Source organism: Cavia porcellus, unplaced genomic scaffold, assembly GCF_034190915.1.
Source record: "Cavia porcellus strain 051 isolate PalLab524CR breed Dunkin Hartley unplaced genomic scaffold, mCavPor4.1 scaffold_4, whole genome shotgun sequence".
NCBI classification, from domain to species: domain Eukaryota; kingdom Metazoa; phylum Chordata; class Mammalia; order Rodentia; family Caviidae; genus Cavia; species Cavia porcellus.
In genome coordinates this window covers 76,025,114-76,043,025 of record NW_026947487.1, presented here as the reverse complement: position 1 = coordinate 76,043,025, position 17,912 = coordinate 76,025,114, and the positions used below count along the sequence as shown (strand labels likewise).

General features: G+C 33.9%; 1 protein-coding gene across 3 annotated transcripts in view; it reads right to left on the bottom strand.

Annotated features, from left to right (window-relative positions):
* Grid2 (glutamate ionotropic receptor delta type subunit 2) overlaps positions 1 to 17,912 on the bottom strand; it is a 1,371,796-nt gene that overhangs the window by 695,005 nt on the left and 658,879 nt on the right. For all 3 annotated transcript variants that reach the window (XM_063247280.1, XM_063247281.1, XM_063247279.1), the window contains exon 3: positions 15,261 to 15,545. In XM_063247280.1, the coding sequence (XP_063103350.1) occupies positions 15,261 to 15,545 (285 nt within the window). The remainder of the gene's footprint in view (positions 1 to 15,260; positions 15,546 to 17,912) is intronic.

The window sequence follows — 17,912 nt, the reverse complement described above, 5'->3', positions numbered from 1 at the left end:
TGTTCTCTGGCTCCTTAGTTTTCCAGTCAGGGACTCTGTGTAACACCGGCCAGGGCCTGAGAGCCTTCCATGTTCCTAACTGTATTATTGGGTTCAGCATTGGCAAAAGACCAAAACAGGACATAAAGTCTGATATACGGACACAAGTCTTAGTGTGTCATATATAACATATAAAGACAAAGGAAGAGAAAGGTTCTATTTTTTAGTACAATAAACTATAAGGATACATTCGCAGTCATCACTGCATCCAATCTAGCCTGGGAATGAAGCCAGCACTTGAAGTAGGGATAAAAATGTGGTAAAAGAGTATCTAATGACTGTCAATAAATTTATGTCTGTGTGTTGTTACTGTAATAAACTTTTTAGGTGCCTGGCATCGCACTATCCTCCTCATCTCCACAACTGATCCAACTTAGTAGACTTTCCAATGTATCTTTCCCAGTATTCAGCTGTGGTACCAATACTGTTCCAAAGCAGGGAATATAGAGAACCATGGTCTCTATATGAAGTGATGAAGAGTTACTTCATGGCTGGTGCCACTCTAATAAATCAGTTCTGTTCTCTTGTGCTAGCTCTGAAATACAACTTTTTCCTCATCAATATTTTCAGGATAGAATTCTCACATTGAAAAAAGATATCTGCTATTTTTTCTCGTTCTAATGACTATTACTGCTTCAAGATACAGCAAATGATGTGAATGAGCTGTCTCACTCTAGGAGGTGTTGTTTTTTCAATAGCGTGTGGCTATAGCAAGCATCTCCTATTCCAGAAACACTACTCTATTTTATAACTCAATATTTTTGTCATTATAGGAAAAGGAAATTTTTTGATATTAAAGAAAAAAATCACAAAATTTCAAACAATAATAATTAGAGGTTAACAATATTTAATATGTTGCATATGATTATCTTTAAATTAGTTACTCCAAGTACAAGATATTTGCATTTAATTGTGCAAACAGTATTAGCAGAAACTATTCTTTTTAATGAACTAAGAGGAATGTTTTATCTATCTATCTATCTATCTATCTATCTATCTATCTATCTTCTTTCAGCTTATCACACCAGAGAGACAATGTGATATTTACATATGTGAGTCTGATTCACCTAATTTATGAGTATGGTCTCTAGATGAACCCATTTACCTATAAATGTCTCAAGTTTATGGTTCTTTATGGCTGAGTAGTACTCCATTGTATAAAAATAACACATCTTTTTAATCCATTCTGTGGGTTGATGGGCATTTGGGTTGTTTCTAATATTTAGTTATGACAAATTGTGCTGCTATAAACATGAGTGTGCATTTATCACTGCAGTATGATGTTCTTAAAATCTTCTTGGAAGATGCTGAAAAGTAGAATAGCTGAGTCAAATGGGAGCTCTAACCCTAGCTTTTTAAGAAATCTCCATATTGATTTCCACAGTGGTTTCACCAATCTGCATTCACCAGTCTGCATTCAAGCAGTGTAGGATTCCTTTTTTCCCATAGCCGCTCTACCATTTCTTATTGGTGGATTTCTTAATGAAAGCCATATTTTTCTGGTTTGAGACAGAAACTCAGTTACTTTAATTTGCATTTCCCAAAGGATCAATAATATTAAACATTTTTTCTTATATTTATTTGCCATTTGTATTTTTTCATCTGAGAAGTGAGTATTTATCTCAGATGCCCATATTTGGGAAGGGTCTTTGGATTTGGGGGGTCTGATTTTTTTCAATTCTTTATATGTTCTAGACAGAAGTCTTTTGTCTGAGGGACAATGGATTAAAAATTTTCCCCACACTGGGTTGTCTTTTCACTCTGTTTGTGACTTCCTTTGATGTACAAAAGCTTTTTAATAAGATGAGATCCCAGTTGTTGATTCTTTGTAGTACTTTGTTTTGTTCTCTAGTTCTGTGAGGTATGCTAATAGTATTTTGATTGGGATTACATTAAATCCGTATAATTGGGAGCATGGCATGTACACTATGTAGTACACAGTCTGGGTTTTGTTGCTGAATTCACTGCTTACACCCATGTGTTCAATATTTCTTCTTATTTTCTCTTCCAAGAGATACAGTGTTTCTGTTTTAATATTTAGATATTTGTTCTATTTTTACTTTAGTGCATGGTGATAGGCATGGATGTAGTTTTGGTCCTTAGAATGTGTAAACTCAGTGTTCCAACACCATTTATTAAAGAGACTTTCTTCCAGTGACCATGTTTGGCCCCTTTGTCAAAGAAAAGGTGAATGAGTGTGCTTGGAGTTGTTTCCACATGTTTTAATCTGTCCCACTTATCTTCAGTTTTTCCCCCCTGAAAACCAAGCTGATTTTATTACAGTGGCTTTGTGGTACAATTGTGAAATTTCGAGTCAGACATTATGATGCTCCTACCTTGCCTTTGTTGCCCAGGATTGTCTTTTCTATTTTATGTCTCTCTTCTCTTACCAAATGAATGTTAAGAATATATTCTCTAATTCTGTCAGGTATGCTAATAGTATTTTGATTGGGATTACATTCAGTTTTGGCATTATGGGCATGTTCACTATGTTGATTCTTCCTATTAGTGAGGAAGGGATAGCTTTCCATTTTCTGATATTACTTTTTCACTGAACTCCATTTTTTTTTTCTAAGAGCACTATAGTTTTCAATGTACCGATCTTTTATTTCCTTTGTTAGATTGATTCCTAAGAATTTATTTTTCTTTTTATTTGTTTCTTTCTTTGTGCTATTGTAAAGGATGTGATTTCCCTAATTTCACTCAGTGAATTTGTTGGTTTTTATACAAGAATGCTATTGAATTTTGAGTGTTCACTTTGTACCCAGCTACACTACTGAATTTGCTTATTAAATCTACAAGCTACAAGTCTTTTTTTTTTTTTTTTTTTTTTTTTAAACCAAGGATCAGACTCATGACCTCCTACTTGCTAGGCAGGCACTTATGCTGCTGAGCTTAATCACAGCTCATCTACAAAGTCTTAGGGGAGTTTTTAGAGACTTCTATTTAGAGTATCATGTCAACTGCAAATAATGATGTTACCTTCTTGCTTTCCTGTCTTTATTTCTTTTATTTCTTTATCTTGTCTAATTTCTCTGAATAATGTTTCCAGAACTATATTAAATAGGAGTGGTGATAGTGGACATCCTTGTCTTGTTCCTGATTTTAGCATGAAAGTTTTAAGTTTTTGATAATTTAGTAAAATGCTAGGTGTTAGTTTTTCATAGATGACTTTTATTAGATTGAATTAAAGACCATCTAATTCTAATTTTCTACAAGGTTTTTGTTTTATCATGAAAGGGTGTTGGGCTTTGTCAAATGCTTTTTCTGCATCTATTGAGATATAAAATAGTTTTTTGCTATATACCTAAGTGTCTTACAGTTTCTTCTAAATGATTTATGGATGTATTTTTAGTATCAATCTACAATGAATCATAAATTTTGTCTCTGGTGAAAGATTTAAAAAGTCCTTTTTAAAATTTTTGCATAAATATTCAGTTGGCTCAGTATTATTGCTTAGACATATCTCTGTAGAATATATCCTCAGTCTCTCAATACATAAATGTTGTATGGATCATTCACTTTCAGGAAATCAATAACTTACCTAAAAATAACAAAACAGAAAATGACCATGTAATAACTGCTATGTGTGAATCATCCCACAAAAAATTAAAATAGCTGTTTTAAACAAACTCAACAAATTCCAAGAAAAGAAAAAAAAAACAGAGATACGATCAGAACTTAATCAGATGTGTTTAACAAAGATATGGAAGAAATTTTTAAACTATCAAAGAAGAATACTTCAGATAAAAAATGCACTGAGCAAATTGGAAAATGCAAAAAGTTCACTATATGAATAGATAAATAGAAGAATCAGTGAATGTACAAGTAAGCTATTTTCTCAAAAGCCAGAGGAAGAAAAAATAAAGAAGAATAAAGGACACCTATGAAAATTTGGAACAAAATTAATTAGGTAAATATTGAGATTATTTGGTGTGCAGAGGGATTTGAAAATGCCAAAGAGTGCAAATATTATTCACAAAGATGATATTAGAAAACTTCCCAAGTACATAAGGATCTAAATGACCAGATAAGAAAAGATGAAGGAACACTCTGCAGGTTCCATTCAGTTAAATTTACTCCAAAATATTTGACAGGAAAATTGTCAAAAGTTAAAGATAAAGACAAGAGTCTCAAAGAAGCAAGACAATAAAAGAAATAATGCAGTAGGACATTCAAATTCATCTGACAGCAAACTTTTCAGCAAAAATTTTACAAGTCAAGAGGAACTGAGGTGAGATTTTTATAGCTGTAAGGGAAAAAACAGTCACCAAAGAATACTCAACTCACAAATGATAGTTTAGAAATGAAAGATAAAGATATTTCCAGACAACTAACAGCTTGGTGTATTTATCAACACCATCAGCTGTCATCCAAGACATACTAAAGGGAATTCTTAAAATTGAAAGAAAGAAAAGCATATGAGTAGGAAGAAAACATTGGAAAACACACCAACTGATAAGAAAAATGAACTCCACAGACAAATTAAAAATGTTTTAAACTTTTAAACATTGTCTAGAAAACATTCAAATTATTATAAGGGCCAAAAACAAAAACAACTAAAGTACTAACAATATCAAGACTAGTAAGAAAAGCAGCACAGAAAAATGTAAATGCTGGGTAAAAATTCAAAATGTGAGGAAAGAATTGAGTAGAAGACTATATTAGTATTTTTGTTCTCTTCCAGTTTTTGTTTAATTTCTTAGTTTTATAATTGATGTTAAGATTTCAAAATGTTTTGCTATAATAAGAAGATATTTTTGTAAGATTCATCATAAGCACATGCCAAACCTTAAAATAAGTATGCTAAAATATAACAAGTTAGGAATCAACACATAGTACTGGGGAAAATCTCGTAGTCACAGAGGAAAATTACAAAAGATGGAGAACATGAAACAAACAACAGAATAATAATTAAAAACCCATACTTTTCAATAATTACCTTAGATGCAAATGCATTAAATCATCTAATTAACTATTTAGATACAAAAGAATACACTATGTGCACAAACCATATCTGAAATGAAGTTAAGAAGTTTTATGCAACTACAATCCAGAAGAAAAGAGATGTTGCCATATTTACGTCTTATTGGATTTTATTACATGTGATAATATAAGCAAAAAATTTTATAGACAAGGAGATTATACAGAAACCATTTTTCATTTTCTGTTAGCTGGTTCTAAATACCTTGTAATAATGTCATTCTCTTGAATGGTTTTACAGTGTCTTTATGTGTTTGGTGCTGCAGTATATGAAGTTATATTCAAAGATTTCAAGGAAAGAGTCACTATGGTAACTACTTTTATGTCAGGATATCTTGAGGTGAAACACTATTTTGCTTAAATGGTTATATTTTGACCTGCGCTATTCTGTTGTTATGCCCTCTTTTATCTCAATCCCACCCCCTTTTTTTCTTTTTTTTTCAATTATTTACTTCTTTATTTTTATCTTTTTAATTAAGGGAAAAATAAATAAAAGTACAGCAGGATAAAAAAAGAACAATTTATCTTCTGAAATTTGCCTCTTGCAAACTTGCCAACTTAATGTGCATTAATCCTCCATGGATGCGTGACCAGTGATGGTGCCTGTTGGGACGTGCTTAGCTGCTGAGAGCTTTGGTGTCATGAGTGGACCAGTGAAGCTATACAAGGCTCTCACTGTATTTTTCCTTCTTGCCCTTTGAGGACACAGTGTTCATCTTCTTCTTGAACTTCTGCCTCCTACCCTGTGAGGACACCGTGAGAAAGGGCTCACAGAACACCAGATGTTTGCCCCTGGATCTTGGCCTTCCCAGCCTCTGGATCTGTAAGAAATACATTTCTGTTCTTCATAAATCATCCCATTTTAGGCACTCTGTCACCACAGCACAGATTCAGATGACTAGAATTGTTTCCCGCAATAACCTGTGCCTACTTTTCAAATCATGACCATTAATTGAAACTATGTTTATAGTATTGACTTTTGGGTTAATTAATAGTTTCTTGCTATAAAAAGAGATTTATTCGGGTTACATTAACAAGACTGTGTCAAAGCTATGCAGGAGTGTTGAGCTGAGTACCACATTAAATATTTTAAAGAAGATTTTTGGTATTGTTTTCCTGATTAAATTTGCATAAATGTCTCTCATAAAATTTCAAGGCGTCCTCAAAATACCTACTTTACTTTTTATTGGACAAATCTAAGGCAGGTGAAATTAGAGTTTGAAACACACTTAACAGCTTGACAAAACATGGAGAAAATCAGCTTGCCTTTTCAAGTCATGAAATAGAAACTCATCAACTACCATTTATTCTAATCAATTTGTAAAGAATCAGAATAGAAAGCAAATAAACATCTTTTCTTCTCAAGCAAGTACCTCTCAATGGAATAACATAAACACAATCTCTTTCTAACACTTGAAAATATTTAGAGCTTTCTTTTCTGCAGCATTCATACAGATGTGTTTCCTTGAGTATCAAACAAAAAAAATTACAAGAGTCAGTGTGAGTTAAAATAGTGTTTACTTCAAAGATAAAGAGCTTTATTTGGGCAAAAACCATGAGGCATTTGCCTAATGGCGCCATACAATGGCTACTGTAAACAGAAAGTATCATGCCTAACAGTGCATTTACCTGTTCCTATTCCCATATTCCTCCCTTACCCTCTATATTGAAATCAATATACAATAGTCAATATACAATCTGCAATTTAGCTGCTCAGTGTGTGCATTTGTGGCTGGGAAGCTAGCCCAACAATGGCTGGCCCTTTGTACAAACTTAATATACTGCTGATTTTTTTTTTACATCAAATATATTGTAGGTGTTAATTTCTTCCATTTTCTTATGTCCTACATGTTCAAAGAGGTTCTTCTTATAAGATATGTATATAAAGAAATGTTAGTGGGGAAAACTCCTCTGCTATTTGCCTTCAGAATTTAGCATAAGTGTGTCTGTCTTCTGGAGCCAAAGTTTCCACCATGCAGATCATGTACTGTTGGTTGATAAATCAGAAGTTTCAGTCTCTAGCTCTGAGTGAAGTATTAACACATTTTGGTCAACACAATTTAGGAGAATGGTGCCCACTAAGTTTTTTTTTTGTAGATAGATTTCTGATTCTCAATCCTGCTGTGAATAGAGAATCTTTTCTAATCCTCATCCGTGCCCCACCCTGCAAGGAGGCCCAGAAGTTTACTGAGATTTTTACCTCCTGAGAATATGGGATTTTGGATTTACTGCTTCTTAAACTTCACTATTGAGCAAGTACATTTTGAATAGTAGCTGTCAGCTTTCTATTAAACTCCTAGTAAAACTGAAAGGCTATTCAGGAACAGCCTGATAGTTTCACTTTGAGAAGAATCATCTTGCATTCAACAACTAACAAGATGTGAAAGGCCAAATGAGCTTGCTTATTAAATGCAAATCAAATTCCAATACAAACTTTGGAGGAAATTTTATTCTTGGTTTACCACCTGAGAACAAGCGTGGGTTCTAGTGGGTTTTAACTCACAGCGGTGCCATTAAACAAATGGGAGTAGTTGGTGATGGTTTTCCTAAAACTGATCTGAAACCTAATTCTGTTCAGTGGAGCTTGAGTTATTCAAGCTCAATAACAGCTGTACAGTATTGAAAATAGACATGGTTACTTTGCCAAGTGGGTGGAACCCAGGGTCATTCTCCCTCTCTGAATAGTGCTCACCTGATGACCCTTTATTATGTAAATTCATTAATACTGCTGTTCTGTTGCCAGCAGCTTCATTGCTTGGTATGCTACTTAAAAAACTACACAGTCATTTATTAAAGACACCACTCTTTGGAGATGCAAAGTAGAAATATATCCCACCTGTGTTTAGATTACACATAGAGATTCATGTTCAAAATCCATTATTTGATGAAATCTATTGGATGCAGCTATGTACTGATGCAATACTATCCATACTACCACCATTACAGCTGAGTCCATGATCACACTTGACATGACAATTCATATACCATTAGTGGCTGGACACATAAGAGACTCTGCTGCTATAATAAGATTATCACTTTACCCAGGCATGGTGGTGTACGTCTGTAATTCCAGCACTTTGGAGACTGAGGCAGAAGGATCACCATGTGTCTGAGGTGAGCCTAAGCTACATAAGCAAGTTCTAGGCCGACGTGAACAATATAGTGAGACTCTGTCTTTTAAAAAAATGAAAAGGAAAATATGGTCACTTTATACAGTTTTTGTATCTTTTGTTAAAAGGTAACCTCTTGTCTCCTGGTAGGAAAAGCCATACCATATAGGCATGATGAATTTTCACTGCAAGCACATTGCAGTTTCGCAACTCTGACTACCATGCCTAGGAATTGCTAATACTTTTTCAAGAAATGGATTTACTTCAGAATGATTAGCAGGCTTGGGCATTACTGTCATCTCTTGAAAGTAATCATATCACACTTTTAACTTCTCGGACCACTTACAGTTTTGCAAAGATACACAAAAGACGCTCAACTCATAGTTAAAAATTGAATGGATCTTTTGTATACTCTTCCTTTGACAGACTCCTGATACTGTTGAGTATTGAAATGGTCAAATATTGACTCAACAAGATGTCCTTCTGTATCTTTTTCATCCTTTCCTGGGCCATAAATGTTTGTAAGCTCTTGGTTTACTTACTATAGAAGTTTTATGAAATTTCTATCATCTTGTCTATCATTTTTTCTGCTTTCTGGATAATGATCAACCTGAAAGTGGCACAGTATAACACAGACCTGCTTTAAAATTCCAATGTTCATTTGGATCTTTCTTAGGTATGATGCTTCTTTCTTCTTCCATAGAGCAGCCTGAGATGCAACCTTGCCTAATGTTGGTGTGAAAGTTTAGACTTAATTCTGCATCAGATTTTTGAAATCTATTATTGGACTGACATATGTCTGTTTAATAAAGGTAATGAGGACTTTTTTGAGTCACAGTTTTTGAAGTCCCTATATAATGACATATGCTCATCAAAGTGGAAGACATAATCATTCCTTGTAACTTTAACAAAAATGTCATTGTATTTCTTATGGCTGAACATTCTTGATGAAAGATCTGAGTGTAAGTAGGAAGTAATTAAGAAGGTGAAGATGTAGGCATCAGAACAGAAATATAATTTTTTGTCACTAGAGGGAGAGCTCAAACATTTGTCAGTGGAGCATTTGCACACTCCTACGGGATGGAGGAAAACTGGACATTGATGATCTCTCTTATTTCTAAATTATTTCTGAAGTTCCCTTCATAAAATGACATACTTTAGAGTACACATTCCAGAGTGGGTTAAGTGCATTAAATTTAACTGACTGCTGGAGTGATTTTCCTTACCAGAAAGAGATACTCATCATCTGACCATGATTACTTTAATCTTTACACTTAGTCCAGTGGGGAGAGCAGGGGGAACTCTACCCCATGAAAAACATCATCCATCTATATATTAGATATCTTTTCTATCATGATTCTCGTTCTTTGCATGAACTGGTGAGAATCATAGGGGACTAAAGACTTAGAACAAAAACTAATACATGATGAGTCTTGTGGGCTACAATGTTTCTGATAAAATTGTTCAACTCTGCTAGTGTAGCTCAAAACAAACTAAACATGTAGATACATAAACACCCTTGTGTTCCAAGAAACTTTATTTACAAAAACAGGTTTCAGTCTCAAAAATATTTTGGTGGCTTCTGTAATAGATAATTAGAACAGACTAGGCTCTTTACTCTTAAGTCTCCTCTAAGAGCTGAGCTCAATTATTCAGAATTCCTGACTTTACCAGCTGGCAAAAAGACCCCTTTGGTTTGTGTCCTGCATGAGAGATCTCAACAATGCTAGCTAATCTTTTCTAGTGTACTCTAGGATACCATGTGTACTTCTAGAACTATAGCTACCTTACTGTGCTGCTGGAGCCTTCTGACATGTACATTAGGGGTGGCCTTGAGAGTCATTTGAGTATTGAAGTAAATATCAGTACACAGTAATATAGCATTCTATTGAGGCTGCTGTTGTTTATGTGGGGAGCTATAAGGACCAGTATCTGTGAATCCTGTGTGCAGCTCAAAATGCCTGAAAATTTCCCTTAAATTTCACTAACTTGGTCAACGACAGTCTACAAGCTTCAGGGGTCATTCTGTTCTACTTCAACTCTTTGACCAGGATAATTACAGATAACAGACCCTCCTCTCAATGGGCAAAATGGTGTCTTTGAAGCTTCAAGTAAACCTCTGTACTTGGATGAATGCCTCTGGCCATGTTTATGGTTTATTCAGAATTTGAGAGATCACCTGACATTAGAAGGCAAATCTGATGGTTCCTGGGATTAATTTAGTTGGCTTAATCGGGGACCATGGCACTTCTAGCTGAGAGAAATCTGGCTCATCAAAGTCTTGTGGGTAGCGTCCTTAAATAAAAATGGGAGAGAAAAAGATGGATGGTTTTGACCCCAGTCCCTTTCAGTCACATTAATCAAGGAATGGTGAAACATGTGGAGGTATTTACTAATGGCCAATAACGTAGAAAGAGAATATTACTGAGAGACAATTCTCCATTAGTCTTTTATGTTACTGCACATTTTGAAACAGAAATGCTCCCTAGAGAAAAGGATACACCAATTGTTTCACCTCAGGGTTCTTCAGTTACCACAGTTGCCCTTTACCTATACAGTATCTACCAGAACTGCCGTGCATCGCATTGTGAGCTTGAAGTCAAGAGGAGCTGCCATTAATATGAGGCACGTTGCTCACTGTGCCAAGAAGGGTAATGTCCATTCTCTTTAATCTGGGACAAAGATTATTTTACAGGTAAGCATTTTGGCTCAGTCATTATCCTGTTTTCATGCTTTCAATAACAACAAAATCTTCTAAACTGAGAGAGACTAGTTATTCTTGATGTTATTATGTTGGAAATCTGTAGGCTTGAAGTCACTGTCTTTCTTTAATGACAAGGATTATATGCATTTAATTTGTGAATTTGGGTCTTTTTTCAAAAATTATCAAAAATTTCCTTCTCTACTAATATGTAAAAGTATGCTAGTGGTTAGCAGGAAGAGATCAATAGTGTTTGAATTTAGACCTCTTATTTATTGGAAGTTGCTTGAACTTCTATACCTCAGTCTTTTCAGTTATAATATATATGATACTAAAGGGCTATTATGAGGATTAAATGGAATTATATATACATAAATTATATAGAACAGAGCCTAGATATCATAAAGGTATTATGTAAGATTAGTCCATGTGAATAAATTCTTTACTGTTGAGAAGATTAAAAGGTATAATACAAGTATTTATTGTAGGGTCTGGCAAATAAAATACTCAGATATTTTTAATAGTTTAGTTGCCTGAAGGACTTGATCACAATTTCTGTTAAAGTGGCTGTTTCACATATTTTGTGCTTTTATGTTTTTCTTCTTTTCTAACTTTAATAACTGCTATCAAAATTGAACCAGAAGCTTCTTTAATTACTGCTTCCCAGATTAAACACTTTCTTCCTCACAAGCCGAGCGGATCCATTGTGTACCATTCACAACACACCCCACTATTCTGTTCACTGAAAGACATAAATATTTCATCTCTTTTATTAACTGTAACCTTGGTAATTCTATGACTACAGCCTGTTAATCTTTTTATTTCATATTTTGCATTGCACTGAGCAAATGAGCAATCGAGGGTTCCTGAATGACATATTTTTAAAAGTTCAACCCTTCCAACTTCTTTTCAAGCCTTTTAAAAGTGGCTTGAATTGATCCATTCAAATAAAGTTTTCATTTTTCCTTTTCTCCAATTATCTAGATAAACAGATATGAATTTTCTTTGTTAGGAAATATAATGTAGATTTTTACACTGTGCCTTTAATCATAATTAACTGCTTCTGAAAAAAGTGTTTCTCTGATTAACAGGTTATAGAAGCCTGACTCTTAAAGAATAAATTATACTTTTTGAAGCAAAATACACCTGAATAGCATTTGGCCCCAGCAGGCTACCTGACTCTATGCACAGATGCTGTTTAATCCCTTCATTAATGGAAGTAATTCCAGATAATCATGGTAAAAGTCAAGTACAGTTCTAAGGTGTGAACTTAAAATGATGACACTGATGACTGGATATATAAATATATGTAGCCTTCTTCATGTTATGAGGTATTTATAGCTTGAAGTTTATTTTGGACACCAGCCTAGTTTTTTACTAGCAAGATTTATTGTAGGTATCAAAGACAAAATTTCTTTCATTAAATAACATTATTACTAGAAATACTTTTAATGATAGAAACAGGGTCATTTTTCATGAATTATTAAATTGAGTAAGTAAAAAAATCAAGTTTATCATAAGGCTTTTATTGTTGCTAAAAAAAAAAAAAACTCTATCTAGTAAAGGACTCAGGAATACATTGTGCAGTGATAGAATCTTATTTACTGAAAAGAAAATAAAGAAAGATTGAAGAATTTCCAACCTGTGCAAATGATTCTATGATTCTTTGTTCTGCATACATTTTAAAAATGTCAATGTTAAAAATGTCTTCTGTTGTAAGAATTCCTTCATTGTAATCTCTATAGGACTTGGAAAAGGCTAACAGAAGGAATTTCTCCTGTTTGACGAATTTCTTTTCTCAAAAGCATTGATAATCAAAGGGTAAAATTTTCATTTTAATGCCGAGAAAAGGCCTTGATCTGAAATCATTTTTTCTGTTCTCTATTTTATAGGACTCTTTTGATAGCACTAACTGAAAAATGTTTTCTCACCCTAAAGACTCAGAGTTTTAAAAATTCATTATTTCAACGTAGTTTGGTCAGAAGCCATAAGCATACCACTTAATGTTGGACAGGCCACAGAAAATCTGACTGGAGGAAAACTGGCAAAAACATCATGCTCAGTTTTTTGATTCCGGAGGTAGAGTTTAATCTCCACTAAACCATCCTGTCAGAAAATTTTCATACTTCATGATTTCAATCGTCATTTCCACTGATGACCTAATTACTTTCTTTATTGTTTTTGTTTATTTTATTCATTCTTAGTTTTTGTCTTATGAACCTTAAATAACACAAACAAAGGAGCAAAAATATGGGTTTCCATCCTGGAAACAAACAAACAAAAAGTGTGTTTCCAGAGAATGCCTCCAATTTGGCTGAAGTCTACTCATCAAGTTTAATGGGACTCTCACTGCCAAAACTTCAAGCAACTTTTGCTTATTTAGGCCTAAATGTAACTGCCACTTGTTCCCCTCCTCTAGGGTCCATGGGAACTCTTATTTGTCGCTGTCCAGATTTCAGCTTTCCTGTTTGTTCTCAGTGGTATTGATGCTGCTTTCTTGTCTATGCTGGTTCACAATGCTGGGTTGATTATGCGAGGAAGCACTGTTGTTTTATATTTTTATTTTTTTTTAATGCTTATTTGCTAAGCCAAACAAGTTGTACCACAAAGAGTAAAATCCTCTCTGGTTTCAACAAAAGTGGAAAACAAGATCCATTCATGCAGAAATTAAAAAAAAATTTTTTAGATACTCCCCAAGATAACCTCGGAAGAAACTCATTTCTAAATCTGTATTTCTGGTGATAAAAGAGTTAAAACTCTCAACAAAATATTTCTCTGCTGATCCTAAACTACCCAGAACCACCAACTCCTCACAGGCACTGTACTAACCCAGCCAGAAACATCATGAGATAAAGACAAATAGAGGGCCCTTTCATTCCTCCCAAGGAGCCCTAACTCACCTTCTCTCCAAAGCTGATGTGTGTGGACATCCTTAGCTGGAACTAATGGGGTTTCTGCCAGTCTGGAGTCAATGACCCTGTCAGTTTTTAACTGTGATGTACAATTGTAGTTACAATGCAGGTGTTCCTGCAAGATGAATAAGGAGCAAGATGCCCTAGGAAATGCATTTCTGAGATATCAACATTCACTGAGACCCTTTTCTTTCTCACATCCATAACCCCTTATAAAATCCACAACCTTAAAAACTAAAAATAGAAATTCCATTTGACTCAGCTAGGGTATCTTACTGAAAGAATAATACCTACTACAAGAATACTGAAAGGATAAATATCACACATCTTCTCTTATCTGAGAAACACAAAATATAATTTCAAGAACAAAATAAAAGAGAGATAGTAAGAGACAGGGAGGTAGACTGTGGAGATGAGAAGGGAATGTGGGACTGAGGGGGGGACAGGCTACGTGGAAGGGAAGTAAACTTATCTACATGTAATAGGTGAATGCAATTGTTTTGTACGACAAAGGTACGATTTTTAAAACAGAGTCAGCCTCTCACTGTGACTGCAGTGCCCACTCAGAAATCACAGACTGCTCTCTTGCAGTGAACTAAACCCTCAGCTTTCCTGTATTCTCTGAAAATTCTTCGGCAGATCCCACACACCAGCTCTCAGGGCAGCGGTTCTTCCTTGAGATTATTTTCCTGTATGGATCACATTCAGCCTTATTCTACTTCTCCCCACAACTATGAAAATAAAGAAGAAACAGTATCTGGAAGTCCTTGGAATCACTATGAAACAATTCACTTCATAAAAAAATCTTAATGAAATAAAAGCCATTTTTACCCACATGCTTAATGTCATACAAGTAAATATACAGAAAAAGTGTTTCTCTTCAAGTTATGGTGAGTTTAGGACTAATGCTTTATATTTCATCTTGGAGGGTTAAAAAGTTCATTTTTATACCACCTTGTATCATTGTGAAATTATATACTCAAGCCAATATGCAGTGCTAATAATAAAGTAACATAAGATCAGTGACTCAAAAACTTCAATACTGAGGTGGCATTTAAATTTAGACAGCAGTGAAAGCAGGATTCTCAGAGTTTTCAGTTAATAAACAGAGGTTAGCTTTCTTCAGTGCTCTGAACCTATCAAAAGTGATCCTTTTATTATCATAAAGAGATACACATTGGTATGAAAGGAAACAGAATGTTGTCTTTGTAACTTCTCAATATTTGAAAAATCAAGACATTCTGGAGTCAGACTGGTTTAGAACTATTTTTAAGCTGATATTAGGTAAAGCTTTTTTTTTAAATCTTACTTCAAAGGTATTTGATGTAAAGGGATTAATTTCATAGTGTTGGCAAAATGTTGATTTGTTGCTCTTCTTTAACTGATTTTGTAAGACTATGATGAAAAAAAAAACATAAACGATGAGTAATCTTCTTGAGATCTTTTGTGATGTAATGAAGTTGCTTCTCATTCTAAAATCAACTTATAAGACACATACTGATTGTAAAAACTTACCATACTCACTGTCGTAGAATATAATGAATTTCTGCCAGGCGTACTCTGTGACTACTCTGAGGATCACATCATTCAGGTATACTGGTGGCCTGACAGAGAGTGTGTAATCCTCATTCCTGCTGCTCCGAGTGAGTCCACAGCCACTTCTGGGGGTGCCAGCTGTTGAGCGCTGAATGAAGAGATGTGGGATATGCATAGCATCTGCCAGAGACTGGAGGGACCCAGCTGATGTGCAGCCGATGGAGCTGACCAGGGCCAAGATGCCTTGGTTCATAAGTTCACAGGCTGCAAGAAAGCACAAGAATATTCAGAAGTCAGTGAGACTTGTATACTTCTCTTTTGGGAGAGCAGTGGATAAAAGTTTACAGGTCAGTTACTCAATGATGCACATTATGTTTTCAAGAAAAAAATTCTGTGTGAGTAAATCTTCAAATTACAAAAAGCTGTGTGATTCATTTCAAGAATTCTGTCATCATTAGCTACATGACTGTGCATGTCACTTTCCTGTATTAGCTTCTCCTGGTTTAGGTTTGCCTTCTGCAAAGTGAATAAAATAGCATGAATCTGTTGGCATTGTGATGATTAGAGACCACAGAGTTTCTGTTACTTGTTTTTCACATGACCTTCAATTAATGGATATGAGCTTTTGTACTTACCAATTCATAATCCAGAAAAAAAAACACAATTTTTTACTAAGTATATAACACAGGTTTTCAAAGAGTAGATAATATATAAACTAGTGTTGGAGTGAAGGAGAGTTAAAGAGGTGGATGGGGCATTTCTGGCCCCAGACAACAGAGCCACCACTGTCTCTAAATGTTCAATGACACTTTTCCTTTCTCAATAAAGTGGATTTTCTTTGACTCAGAAAAATCAGTGTCAAATGAAACACTACATTTCAGTAACTATCACATTATGTTCCTAGATGAATGATTTCTAGTTTGTATTACCTGGCATGGTTTCAGTTTTAATTCTCCTATATTTGAAAATGCAGTTTGAAGCATATTTAAGACTATATGAAATATAAATTATGATTAAAGATATATATAACATATGCTGAAAAAATAGTTAATAGGTGATATCTCAGAATGCTACCATTTGGAGGGAAGAGGATGGAATATATACAGAAGTAAATTCAGAATGAATCAATGCAAAATTATACCTATTTAAGAAGTTTATGTGTTATAATAGATTCATATTTCATTCTAAATTTTAGATTTTCTAGTATAAGATTCTCAGATTTAAGATGTTAGTATAGATTTTTTACATAATTCTTTTTAAAAAAGGAAATTTATATGGCAATCCCTTCAATCATTAAATTTTTTCAAGCACTGCCTCATGAAATAGATTATATTGATTTCAAATAAATGTTAAATATACCTTCAAGGATGAATATTTTTAGATCATAACAAATTGAGGTGAAATTTTAGAAAAAGTTACAAATTCTATTAATGTCCATCTATCAAAAACAATATAAATTTATGCTTATAACTGCAATAAATTTATACAATACTCCTGGTTAAAGTTTGCTTCATTGTTGTGGAAAATAAGATCATTAATTATTTATAAAAGCAAATCAAAATTAACTTTTAAAATGCACTTTGTTTGAAAGCTTGATTCATTTAGCACTTAAAATCAAAATAAGAATTCCTTGGAGTGTACAAAGTTAAAATCAATCTCTAGATTCCAGTAATTACAAATCACAAATTAAATATAACATTTAATGTACCCAAAGCAGAAAAGCCATAAAGTTATATATTTATATCTTCCACTAGAGCCTCCTATTTTTAGACTATGTATCTTATCATGACCTGGTGGGATATACAGCAACTAGACTTTTGGAAATTAGATGAGTGCAGAATGTTATATTTGAAAAAAAAAAAATATCTCTATAATCACAGATAGAAAAGAGTGAGGATTAAAGTTAATTGTGACAGGAATGATATTGAAGATCATATTATATTTTTATCTTGGAAACATTGTTCATCATGTTATAGAAATTCTGGGTATTAAAATTACTTTTCTTAAAGGGTAGGGAAAAAGATTCTGAAAATTTTTACCATAAAGAAATGACCAAATGTTTGAGGAGGTAGATAGGTCTAAGCAATAAATACTATGCAATACATATATGTGTCAACATATTACAAGATGATACATTATATATAATTTTTATGTTTTATGTATCAGTTAAAATAAATTTCAAAGAGAATAATCTTACAGCTTTTTATAATAGAGAACTTTTTATATTTAGAGCTGATGCTTTCAAAATTAATGGCAGAATATTTTGTTTCATCAAGTTTTGTCCTGTAGACATAAGAATAAGATATCTGTACAATGATACAGTGAATAAGCTGGGCATGATGGTGCATGCCCATAACCCCACCACTCTGGAAGGCCGGCTGAAGTAGGAGTATTGCACGTTCTCATCCAAACTCGGCAATTTAGGCCCTGTCTCTAGATGAAAAAAATAAGAAAGAGTCAGGAAGAGATCTCACTGGTAGAGTATCCTAGAACTGAAAATAAAGACAAAGAAATACAGAGCACAGAGAACAATGTGTTTGCTTTTGTGTAAGAGGAAGAGAGCATAAGAAGAACTAATAGTTTACATTGCTTTCTCCATTAGTATCATCTGTCCAAAATACCACTGAGAAA